Consider the following 13,444-nt stretch of genomic DNA (forward strand, 5'->3'; position numbering starts at 1 on the left):
GAGAGCCTACATGCTCCTTTGAGCACTGGTATCTGCAGCCATGTTGGCAGCAGACTGAGCCCGGCATGGTACCAAGCTTGGCCTGCATGGCAACAAGTATAGATCTCATGACTTGGACACCTCAGCACCAAGATACTTGATGGCTTCTGTCTCTGTTGCAATGGAAGCTGAAACAAAGGCCACCAAATGCTGCAGCAGGGCTAGGTCCACAGGTGCTGTCATGTAGTTGGCTATCACTTCCACATTCGAAAGGGTGAGCTCCAAGTTCTGCAGAAAGTCCTGTGCCAAGTTCAATCATAGAATCATATAGAAACCAGCACAGGCAAGAGGAGCCAAATGACCTCCTTGTGTGCCGTAAACTTCCTATGACTCGACGTTGGAATCATATTCCTACATGCTCCTTGACAATGACAACAGGTTATCTGGCAGGCCTACCGATGCATGAAGCATCTCTGTGCGCGTGTCCATCAGCCTTTTCTTAAACCCCACCCCATCATTTTCTGAGTCCTCTACTGCAGAACACGTCTGCGCCCTCACCCTCTAGGGAGCTAGCACACATGCTCCCCTTTCCCCGGCTTCGCCGCAGCTCAGTCTATCCTGATGACTCACCACGTGCTGATCCCACCTCAGTATCTGAGCTGGTATCTGTCGGTATCAGATCAAGTGACGGTGCTTGTTCATCAGACATATGCTCTTACTCACAGCCTTCACCATGAGGCTACACTGGCTGGTCAGACAGATGTTCTTGGGCATCTGAAAAATGCAGAGGGGTTGAGGTGAAGAAAGGGGAAGGGGTTTGGTGGAAACAAAGAGGCCCACGGTGGCCTCACCTGCAGCTTGTACTTCATTCCAGATTTTGGGAGAAGGTGGAATGGGATTTGAGAAGGTGCATATGGCAGGAACATACCATTATCCCGAATGTTCTTGGTGACATCTGTTGCAAAGGCTGCAGTCACTGCCTACTGATGAACAACACATCTCCTCCACAGAGCTTAGGAGTTGGAGGTATGCTTATGATCTGCGGTTCTCTGCTACTTCCCCTGCTATGTACAAGCTTGTCTTGCAAGAGATGGGGAAGAGTGTCAGTGACTGTGTTACAATATATTTGGGTGATCTGCTTGTCATAGTGAATTGCTTCAAGTATGTGGAAATTGTGTGAAGTCTGTGTGAGGGTGAGGTGCAGTCGTGAATATCAGGCATGAGTCCCGCTTGTTAGAGGGTGTGGCACATTGAACAGCGTGTGAGATTGGTGAAACAGTGGGTAGGTGATGGCATTGGAATACACATTCACTGACCATGACAGGTCGTGTGAGGTCATTGCACATTTACATTACACTGCAGTCTTGCTAGATGCCTTGAAATGCCTTTCATTGCTATCTGCTCCCATTCCCCTCACAATGTATGCCTAGATGGCCGCTTGGTCCCCAGCAGAAACATGGGGTGGAATTTTCTGCAGAGGTGGCCCCTCCCTCCTTCTGAAAAGTTGGGGGCAAGCCTGTCTCCACTGGCTCGGGAAGCCATGACCGTATTTTGTGGTCCAGCTGTTAATTGCCTGAGGTCCTGGCTTCTTCCTCTACGTGGGAGGAAGTCCTACCTTCAAGAACTGCCAGCCAAATAGATGGTCAGCAATGCTCCAATCCCAGCTCTCCGGGGTACTGACCACTACTGAGACTGCAGTCAGTCCCCAACAAAGAGCTATGGAGGAGGCCGAATAATGAGGCAAGCTGGGGCAGCTTGACCAGGGGCAGTCAGGTAGTCGCTGCATTTGGGGTTGGTGAGGGGCAGAAGGAAAGATGCTGATTGCTGGTGGAAGGTGTAAAATTGTGGTGGTGATATCTCTCCTCTTTCCACCTCTTGCACTAGGGCCTTCAGTGGTGCTTCAGAGAACCTGTAAACTCTCTCGTTGACCTGCTACGCTTGTTATATGCTGCACTTTCTTCCTTCTCAGGAACACTTCAGGAAATAATTCCACCGTCTGCTGTAGCCCTAAGAGGTGCAGGCTGGCTTTAAGAAGTGCAGGCTGCCTATGAATAATACTAACCTTGCATGTGAGGCCTCTTCCTGAGTGTGCAGCCATCCAGCAGCGCATTTAGCATTCTACAGTCATGGTAATGAGCAGGCAGCACAAGTTTTGGCTGCTGACTGTACCACCTCAAGCAGGCATAAGATAATCGCCAATCCCCACACCCAAAAACAGGCACTATCTGATTTTTAGCTGCATATTTTGAAAGCAAAACATAAACTGCAGCCTTATTGTGTTTAATACCAGGGTGCAAAATGCTGAAATAGATCTAAATCAGTTCATCTGTTTCAACAGTTCAAAATTCTGCATGCCTCATATGATTTTTTAACAGAATTTCTGTTGAAACCCAGAGAGAAATATTAAGTTACAGATATTATTAACTAAAATTTTTCAATATATAATATGAACAAGTTAACGCATTTACTTTTTAGTCAGTATAGGTGTAAGAGGGAAATTATCAATAACAAAATGTAATGTGAATTAGTACACAAGCATTAACTTGATCAACTTTCCTCTAATCACATTGTTACTTCCCTTGTTAGCCTACTGGAGCTGAGTGGATATGAGGTTAAGATCTGAAAGCTATCAGTTATGTTTAATAAGTATCCAGAAGGGCTTTGGACACAATCTTCGAAAATCTCTTTGTAAACACATTTCTTTCCTTTTTGTACATTTCTCAAAATAGTTTTCCTTGTAAAACATCATTTGTTCTCAAATCCTGCAAGTCTGTCCCTTCATTGAGAAGAACTCAATGAACTGGCAATCCATTACATTGTTGAATATTATCTTGCAGCAGCAGTTGAAGTACATGAACAAATTACAAATGAAAATATAAGATGTTGATTAAAGTGTTCCTTTAATTTATCGTAGTTATTTTGTACCTTTTCACCAAGTGTCAAGAAGATCTCATTCTGGCTCGATATTTGCTTGTTAATCAAGAAAGTCAAAAAAATCTATTGTGTAAGGACTAGCAAATGCATATAAAAGGCAATTTTACAGTTTAATTTTATTGAAAATAAAAAGATCAGTGGGTGCATTATAAATAGACTGATGTACAATACATGATTAGCATACTGGGTCAGCATTGAAAAAGCGTATTCTGCATCAACCTATAGTCACTACAATGTACATTAAAGGCTTGTTCTGAAAGGATGACAACAATAAATTCAATCTCTAATTTAACTTTTCCACCAAAGTTCATTTTCTATAAAGATATTTCTTCTGTATGTAAATGTGCTGAAGGCAAATTTCTGAATCTTAAATATTTACATTCATGCATTAGTTCGCACTATTGGTTGTGTCTGCAATACATTTTAGATTATAATTTCAAATGCACAGATGTTGGGTATATTTTAAGTTTATATATCACAAGAGCCAATGTAACCATATTTTGTTGGATGAATCCGCTCTTGCAAACAGGAGTGATTATGTACGTAGCAACTAACATCGGCTATTTATTGCTAAAAAGAGCAGCTGTATCCAGTAGCTCACGTGTGCTTGAGCTGGCTGTTTTAAGGCCTGATAAATGAAAACAGTAGTATTTAAAATAACATTACAATGAAATGCTGCTGCAGTCCATCTTGGTCCAGCATGCTGCTTGTATTTTTCTCTAGCATTTTCTTCAAGGGTAAGTTATTCTTATGCAAGGAATCACCTTTGTACTTCGTAGGAATTCAATGGAAAATCCCTACTTTAATCTACTTTTTTTCAGATGTTGCATTTGACTTCAAAAGCAATGTGCCTGTAATAATCTCATTATGAACTTGACAGAGAACTTCCGATTCTGGTCTACTTGGTTCCCTAAATCATTCTTTCACAGAAGTTCATGGTTAGCAAAATGCCTCAAAATGCAGGTAGGAAGGCAAAAAGTCCAATGATCCAAATATCGAAATGGGTTGTGGGGGTGAAACATAGAAACTAGGAGCAGGAGTAGGTCATTCAACCCTTCGAGCCTGCTCTTCCATTCAATATGAACATGGCTGATCCTCTATCTCAAAACCATACTCCATATCTCTCCCCATACCCGTTAACAACTTTAGAGTCTAGAAATCTATCTATTTCCTTCTTAAATATATTCAGTGACTTGACCTCCACCGTCTTCTGCAATAGAGAATTCCACAGGTTCACCACCCTCTGTGTGAAGAAATTTCTCATCTCAGTCCAAAATTACATACCCATATCCTGAGACTGTGACCCCTTATTCTAGACCTCACCAGCCAGGGGAAACATAATATTATCCCTACATTCAGTCTGTCCAGCCCTGTCTGAATTTTGTATGATCCAATGAGATCCCCTCTAATTCTGCTAATAGCCAGTGAATACAGGCCTAGTCAGCCCAATCTCCCCTCATACGACAATCCTGCCATCCCAGGGATCAGTCTGGTGAACCTTTGTTGCACTCCCTCTATGGCAAGTATATCGTTTCTTAGGTAAGGAGACCAAAACTACACACAATACTCCAGGTGTGGTCTCACCAAGGCCCTGTAAAGCTGCAGTGAGACATCCTTGCTCCTGTACTCAAAACTCTTACAAAGAAGGCCAACATACCATTTGCTTTCCTAACGGCTTGCTGCACCTGCATGCTTGCTTTTAGTGACTGGTGTACAAGGATACCCAGGTCTCTTTGTACATCAACATTTCCCAATCTATCACCATTTAAATAATACTCTGCCATTCGGTTTTCCCTACCGACGCTATATATTATAAATTATACTACATATATACACACACTTTAGGGTCTATATATGTATATATATATAGATCCTAAAGTTGATATAAATTCAGCAAGTCATCTGAAACTCTAGAGATTTTTTTTATAAAAGGCTGTGTGAGATTTTAAATGAATCTTTATTTTTAAACTGCCTGTCAAGCTTTCATTCTGATTTGTTGCTGGCATTCAAAGAAACATTTGTGACTGAAGTACTCTGACACTTGTGACAATAGCTTAGATATTGGTGAGAAAACAATCATAAAAATAAATTATATACCCTTATGAAACTGCCTGTATTACAGGGATGATGTTCTGTCATTAATTTAGTTTGTTTCTCTCACTTTGTCATTTTCCAGTGTTGCCACAATATTTCAATGTATTTTCGAGTGAAAACTGTACTCAGTTGTACTCCAGGACTGGAAATGAACCATGTCAATTAACAACTAAGAAATATACAGTGCCAAAAAAATGTTGCAAATGCATAAAATGCTGAGCGCGTTGAACAAAGCAGCAGCTACACATGTCATGCAGCAAATGTAAAGTGATTTTCAAGGAAGCAAACCTTGACAAGACTTGTCAGTATTAAAGGCGCAAATAAAGAACAACTAGGTATTATCTGGTTTATACCTTTTACGATAACAAAATTTAATCTTTCTATTGGATGTAAAATGCTTTGGGATGTCTTGTGGACATGAAAGGATATTATATAAATCCGGGATATCTTTTCTTATGTATTAATACAATGGCGTAGATTTTCATCTTTACCACCTGAGTGGAGCACAGAAAGGAGAAAATGGCAGGGAGGATTTCACGCTGGAAGTGGGTTCTGTAAGAGACATGTGATCTTCCCTACCATATTTCCCTTTCTGTGCTATGCCCAGGTGATCTTTCATGTAGTAAAGATACAAATCTCACTCTATATATACAAATGTCAACTTATATTTCTGTTGCAAAACTAAATATGTATAATATATAGCTGCAAGTAAATCTGGAGAAAAGGATGTTATTAGAGCTTTGATTAACTTGCTATAACTCAATTCGACGGACTGAATCTCAAACCCCCAAACTGTCGGGTGGAGGTCATGTGAAACATTAAAATCTTAAACCTGCCCCCAACAAGTCCACCTCCGTGTTTAAATGAGATGGAACAAGGGCCGGGCAACCAACTCACTGTTAGAAGGCGGGTTCACCAATTGGATATTTTAATGAGGCTAGAAGCCTCTGATCTAATCTGATTTTCAGGGCTCCCAGGTCTCGGGAAAGCGGAAGGCAACTTTGGACAGAAGCTAAATGCTTCACCCTAGCTCCCCAAATCAGACATCATCTCCCGACCGCCCCCAAAACAAATCAGGGAATCGGGCCACCGTCACCCCACCCGCAACGAGCAGGAGGAGGCAACTTACCTGAGCTGCAGTCTCCTCCAGAGTACTCCCCGCTTGACTGGAAGCCAAGCCTGTCAACAAGTTGACTTCCGGATGGGGAGTCTGTCAAAGCAAAATTACACACACTGTGGAGTCAAAACTCCATGTTATGTGGGGAAACCTGAACTTCTGGGTTTGCCAACGGAATCTCTGATCCCCAGCCTGTGCAACTTACCCCAGTCAAGATTCAGCCCAGTGTTTCGGTGAGCCTTAAATTTTCCACATTATATTCCATGGAAGCTCGATCATGAGGGGGCAGTAATGCTAAGGCAATTTTGTATAGTTGATAGCTTTTATGGGTTAGCATGTTGGAACATTCTAGAAAGCTCTATGAAGTGGTAGAACGTGGGTTTGTACCTGTGAGCCCTTGCATAGTCTGTTAACAGTCTCAACTGTGATGTTAGAGAGAAGCACTGTGCAACAAGAGAGGTATTTCTCTATGGAATGCAGTAGAAGTTTAGTTTGCCCATCCTCAGATCAGTAACAGCCAAATGTTAATTATAAATCTCAGCCTAACACATTACTGTATTAGCCTGGCCATTTTATAAACAGAAGTTTTGTTACAATGTGTCAATTTGTATGCATTCATTTTCCTTCCAAGTGGGCAGCTAAACTGTTCTTAGACCTCCGCCAATATTTTAAAAAATGTATTCGTTCATGGGGTGTGGACATTGTTTGCGAGGTCAGCATTTATTCCCATCCCTTATTGCCCTTGAGACGGTAGTGGTGAGCTATCTTCTTCAACTGCTACATTTCATGTGGTGCAGGTACACCCACAGTGCTGCCAGGGAGGGAGTTTCAGGATTTTGACCCAGCGACAGTGAAGGAATGGCGGTATATTTCCAAGTCAGGATGGTGTGTGACTTGGAGGGGAACTTGCAGGTAGTGATGTTCCCATGTGTGTGCTGCCCTTGCCCTTCGAGGTGGTAGAGGTCATGGGTTTAGAAGGTGTTGTCGAAGGAACCTTGGTGTGTTGCTGCAGGGCATCTGTAGATGATAGCGAGCAGGTCTCCCTAATTAATCAACTGAAAGATTATGAAATTAACAGCGCAAAAAGCGAGAAAGGAGTGTAAATTTGGGTGAGTGAATTCAATGTCAGATGACAATACAGAAAGAGAATTAGAGGAGGAAAGAAAAATTGGATTGAGAGAAAAGACAGAAATGAAAAAAATACTTGCTTTTAATTTTACACTTTTTATAATCTCCAGCAATTGAAACCTGAAGGAGTTAGAATCTGTACTTGCAATAGATAATTTTCAGCATTGGAGAGATAGCTATCTCTCTAATAATTAGTATGTACTACATCAATAAAAGGGCATTTAGACTTAAATGGATAGGACTTAACTTTCTGTCCAGAAGCAAAATACCGAGGATGCTGAAAATCTGAAATAAAAGCAGAAAATTCTAGAAATGCTGGCAGGTCAGACAGCAATCATGGAGTGAAAAACAGAACTTCTGATAGAAGTTCACAGAGCTGAAAGCCAGGCTGGATTTTACAGGCCATCTGCGAGAAGGGAAGCAGGGCAGGTGGACCAATAAAATTGGGTACTGTGCCATCCATGGCATGCCTACTGGATAACCGCCCACCCTGTCGTGATTTTATGAGTGGCGGGGTGGCAGCGGTTGGGCCAGCTGCCCATGGCCCAAATGAGATACTTACTCGGGCAATTAATACCCACTTAAGGACCTCAACCTGCGCTGCTCAGGTTTAGTAGGTGGTGAGAGATGCCTGCGCCCAATATGCAGCCCAGCTGATTTGACCCTACAGACTGCTATCCAGTGAAGGGGGGGGGGGGTGCCTACTTTCTGGATCCCTGGTGCCAATCAGAGGCACCCCCACCCCCCCCAACAATTTTCTCTGCCTGTGCTCACCCTCCCCTCTTGCGCTGTCCAACATGCTCCTTCATTCCCTTTACCAGGGCCTGCCAATCCAGCTCTGGCAAGATCCCGAACTTGCCTGGGTGCTGGAGAATACTTGATTGCTCTTGCCCTGGCCCTCATGCAGTAACGGCAGTGGCCGCCACTCCTGGTGGCACTGCCAATACTGCAGGGCTGCTGGCCTCTGACTGACTTCCTCCTGGAGTGTGATAGGAGTCTCACCTCATTATAATAATTAAAGGCCTGTTGGCCAAAAAATTAAAGCAGGGCAAGTCAGCCAAGCTGAGCCTTGGTATAATCCAGCCCATTAACTCTGTTTTTCTTTTCACAGATGCTGCTTGACCTGCTGAGTATTCCCAGCATTTTCTGTTTTATTTCAGATTTCCAGCATCTGCAGTATTTTACTTTTGTTTCAAAAGTTAAATGTTGCCCATTTCAAAGTACCCTTTTAATGACACAGTAAGTACTAATTACTGCCAAGCAATCTCTCTGGTACTGAAAATTAACTATTGCAAGTATGGAGCCTAATTTCTTTCAGGTTTAATTATTGGAGATCTCAAAAATGTAACTTTGTGTGGTGAGTTTGTTTGTTTCTACTGCCCATATACAGCAACTTCACACCGTTCAATGCATTTTCATAGTGAGGCAGGCAGCAACTCGTCATTTTCACAAAACTAATGGTGAAGTGGCACAACTCAAACATCAACTTTTGAATATTTGAATTCAATTGTGTGTCTGACCCTCATCTGAAGTTGCTGGAGCGTTTGCGCTAAAATAAGAATCATTAGTCTCATAATTATTTTGACAGTAAGTTACGACTCAATGTTTATTAGGATGTTATAGTATCTGGAGGATGTGCAGTGATCATGGAAATATCTCAGATCTCTAGAGAATGCCATTTTATACAGTTTAGCAGCCTTCTGCAGATATCCACGGCAATTGCCAACAGGAGTTTTTCTACTTGTCAGATTCTATTTTGACTTAATTACTACTTCACTGCTTAGGAAAGTACTTCCATAATGAATGGCAATAGAATTGGAACATAAGTTTCAACTTAAGAAACCTAGTTGAAGGATCCCTTTCAAGGCTGAAAAGAGCAAAGAGTAAATTCAACATCCAACACTTCCAGTGCTGAGCTACCACAAAAGCTGGGAAATTATGGGTACAGTATTGTAGCCCTTTGTGATCAACATTTCATTTACGTGCAGATCAATAAGTTTAGATGTAGCATAGTGGTTGGAGGCTGTCTAGCTTGGGTATCAAAAGGATGCTGATTCTAGGAGGAAAACTGACATTGTTCAAAACTTTTGCTCTGTGTTTAATTCTATACATGGACTTCAATCATGGCCACAAGGCATCAAAGCCAATTTCTGACTCCTTTGTAATCATCTACAGAAAAGTACACTGGTTGGCTACTAAGTGTTGATGCAAGCAACATTTGTTGGATAACCTGCACAAAGTTGCTTCACTGTTTAAGAATTTACAAGAACAGGTATTTACGAATTAAATGACTAGATTATAAACCTATGTGCTTCTAAAAGCTTTGTGGAGAGTTTAGAAGATTGCAATCAGAGGAAGCTGATCCTGAACCTGGGCCATGCTAATCATTTCTGCATTCGGTCTACGTACATTCTCACTTTTGCATGCAGTCAATTTGAATATGTAACAAAAGGCCATGTTCTATGTGTACAAATCATAAACATAAAAAGGAATAACTCAGGAACTTTACGGTTAAGATTTAGACAGTTTAACCCATTATTGAATATTATCAGCAGTTACCACAGAACATAATTATTTGTTGTTCATTAAAGAAGAATGAAATGTGGCTTTAGTATTAGAAAACATCATAAAACCAGAGATGTATTTTAGTCATATCTTCGATAAATTAGAGCCTTTTTTACACTGGACTACATTTGCTTTTGAAGTCAATTCGCTTCAGTTTCAGAATCATAGATGTGAAAGGCACACACAACTCTTTCAAATTTCTTTCATGTGTCATAAAAGAACTCCGAGCCTAAAACAGGCCATTTGCAGAACATACTCTTAGATTAAAAAGGAAGTTTTCTTTGTAAATTAGAAGCAATCTTTAAAGTACAATGGAAAATGTATTAGAAATATTTATATAAACAAGAATCCAGAAGTGAAAAGCATCAATGCAAATAATGCAAAAGTTTAAGGAAATGGGAAGTGATGAGAAATCTGCCCTGACTGACTTTGACAATATTCATTGGTGGCAGAACAAGTTCAACAATGTTTATTACAAAACATTATGTTCAAAGTTCTACAAATCATTATACAGTACATGTTTGATATAGAAAATAAATGTTTCTAAGTTCAGTTGAAGTATAAACCACTTGATTTGGTCCTGAAAAAAGAAATGTAATATTTTACCAAGTTTGTGACTATTAACAGCATTCTTTATTGTGATTTAAAATAAGCAACCTGGGATAAAACCTGCCAGTGTAAAAAAGGCTTTAACCAACAAAATAAAACTATGATATGCCAATGAAGCACCTGTTTTCAAAGTGATTCACAAAACTTTACTGGCTATATTTTCTGAAAAAATTAGTACATTTTGATGAGATGTCTTCAGTTAAAGGAAATTGCATAGTCAATCAGACTGCAAACGCGCTGTGTGTGATGAACTTTGTTGGTCCATTGGTTTTATGGAAGCGATCTGCTCCCTTTCACTGTAGCCTGTTTTATTCTGGAGACATTGGTCAAGCAGGTAAAGGCTTCAACATGACCACCTCCGGTCGCAACTGAATACAGCATGTTAAAACTATTCTAGTAGATTGCAGTTATTTTAGAGAGAGTTTATAGATTGTTTGCAAGAAGTAGTTGAGATTCACCCAGGATTGAGGCATCTTGAAGTTGTTGCTTTCAACGGAAGCTGCAAGCAGCGATTATGCCTTATTATGAGGCCTTGTCTCATATTTAGTTTGATTGGCAGGCTTATCCTTCACCTCACAGTCAATGTGGCTGAAGGGAAGTCTGTTTCTCTGCTCTGAATAACTGATGTGTTCACTTTTTTCTTAAATGAAGTCCTTATCTTCGGAACACCTTTTCAACCTTTACACACAACACAAGTGTGTATTTTAAACTAGACACTCTCTTGTCTTGAAATAACTTGGTGGCAGTATTTTTAAGAAGCTAAATGATTGCACTATTTGCGTCCGGCATTTTGTCATTTTGGGAGGTCATTGCATATTCAGCTCGACTTGTCCCATTCTCTTCTTTCCGCATCGGCTTCCTGATTCCAGTGAGGGAAGGATGGTTAAATGTAATGAAAAACAAAACAGAAAAAAATATTAATTGTTAGTACTTATTAATCCCATGCATTTTATATGTTTTTGGAAAAGGGTCAAGTTTGCAGTTTTAAAAGGGAGTTTTCCACCACTTTTGGAAACTGAACGTTGAGCAATGTTTAAACTGTTAAGATTAGTCTGAGTGCTTGAGGAACTATCACACACCCCTTTCATTTTAATCACCACATTTCTGCATCAAAGACTACAGAAGTGTCATCATTAACTGTTTAAATTAAATTCCATTACAAAGGATGTCCCATGTATCCAGCATGCTTATTGGGCTGCTTTTACAAAATAGAGGATAAGAAATTCAAGGGCATCATGCCCAGGATTTTCCAATATTCACTCCTGAAGGAAGAGGCTCTGCATTGGAAGGCCACAACTGTAAAAGTTGCCCTTATGCCTTAACTGTTAAAGGACGTAAAGCAAATAGTTTTTCACAGAAGCAGGCAAATGACCCAATCCTTTTAACAAAGCATAGTTTGGGTTTATGAAGAAGAATCAGCAGCATCATTTTCCATAATTATTATAAATTATTGTTCAATGATTACATTGTTATCAAAGTTCACTAATTATAAACTGGCCAACTGGCTTGTTAAAATCCCACAACTTTTTGCTTATTGTTGACAGCTATGATTACAGATTTGACAATAATCTATTAAAAAGACCCTCACCTAAACAGAGAATACAACATAGGTTATTTTTCGGAGAACCAGTTACATAAGAGACAGCTATTTATAATCGAAAAGCAGTTTGATTAATTTTTAATGATTCCACACTAACGCACACTGAGAATGTGTCTTAATATATTATACATTTCTCGTGCTAAAAAATCCTTAAAGTCATTAATGCAGTACAAAAGCTTTGCATGTCAGATTTGCTAAGTACATTCATAAAAATGGTCCTTCCACAAAGTCTTAAGCGAAGAGGACGTGCACTAGACTGCAAGAGCTGTTCATTGCTATAAAAAATCTCCAGTCCTGAAATGTATAATTTTACTACAACAGTATATACAAGTCAATTCAAATAAGAATCGACTTTTGATTCAGTCCAGAATGGATCTCATGACTGCAGAAACAATTAATTACAAACCATGGAAGTTTATTGCAACTCAAGAGTGGAAATGCAATTCCAATTTCTGACTTAAAAATGACCACAAATCAATTCTGAAGTAAAGATATAAAGTACTTTCTATCAAATTCTAATAGAAAAGAGTTGCATGTTTAACAAATGTATATGCCACAGGGTAGAAAAGCACAACATTCCGTTTCAGACACAATAGGTGGGATTTTCTGGCTCCGCCCACTGCCAGGATCGTCCAGCCCCGAAAATCAATAGCTGGGCCACTGCATCCTCCCGGTGGATCATGCCACAGTGGGGACAGAAAATCTTGGCCAAAGTCAGAGATGTGGCCATAATACCACCCAAACTGGGAAGCCAATGGCCAGCCTGAAATTGGACATCAGCCCCTACCTATATTACATGAGTCTGTTGCCGGTGCCTGTCATGGGCTTTTTCTATCTAATGTGGCATGTTGCCAGTGTCTGCCATTGTGCTTTACCTATCCAACATGGACATGTTGCCGGCACTGTCATTGGGTCTTGTCTTTTTAACTTGGGCGTGTTGTCAGTGCCTGTCATGTCTCCACAGGCAAGCTGGTTCTTCTGATTCGAATTTTGGGAGAAAACCAAAGGATTTTCATTGCACCAACAGGAATTTATCATGTTTGAAGACTTTGATAAGAGTGCATACTGTTGCAATAGATGACTTGGTCTCTTTCCTTTAACAGATACCACCTTTCCTTACAAAGGGTGACAGCCTCACACCTCACTTGTGTTTTTATATGCTGCGATGCTCTTTCAGGAATAATTTGTAAAGAGAAAAAATAGTTTGATAATCTTCGTAGAAAATCTTGTCAGAAGATCAGTAGCCTGAAGCAATTTAAGTAACAACAGGTAGAGAAGACTCAATGCTGTGGCTAGGGGAAATTGCTGAAATTAAGCATGCTGCCTGCTTGCTACAGGCAGTGACAGGCAAGGGCAACTTGATAAGTGGGCTTGTGTCAAACTTTTACAATGTCAAGCAAGTGATATCCAAAGATCAA

The 13,444-nt window shown here is 40.4% G+C and overlaps 1 protein-coding gene across 1 annotated transcript in view; it reads right to left on the reverse strand.

Moving 5' to 3' along the window:
• Positions 1 to 8,515: 8,515 nt before the first annotated feature.
• Positions 8,516 to 13,444, reverse strand: part of prima1 (proline rich membrane anchor 1) — a 74,323-nt gene continuing 69,394 nt past the window's right edge. Inside the window, exon 4 of the mRNA XM_041214664.1 lies at positions 8,516 to 11,285. Coding sequence (XP_041070598.1) covers positions 11,186 to 11,285 — 100 coding nt within the window. The 3' untranslated portion in view covers positions 8,516 to 11,185. The remainder of the gene's footprint in view (positions 11,286 to 13,444) is intronic.

Source organism: Carcharodon carcharias, chromosome 20, assembly GCF_017639515.1.
Source record: "Carcharodon carcharias isolate sCarCar2 chromosome 20, sCarCar2.pri, whole genome shotgun sequence".
NCBI classification, from domain to species: domain Eukaryota; kingdom Metazoa; phylum Chordata; class Chondrichthyes; order Lamniformes; family Lamnidae; genus Carcharodon; species Carcharodon carcharias.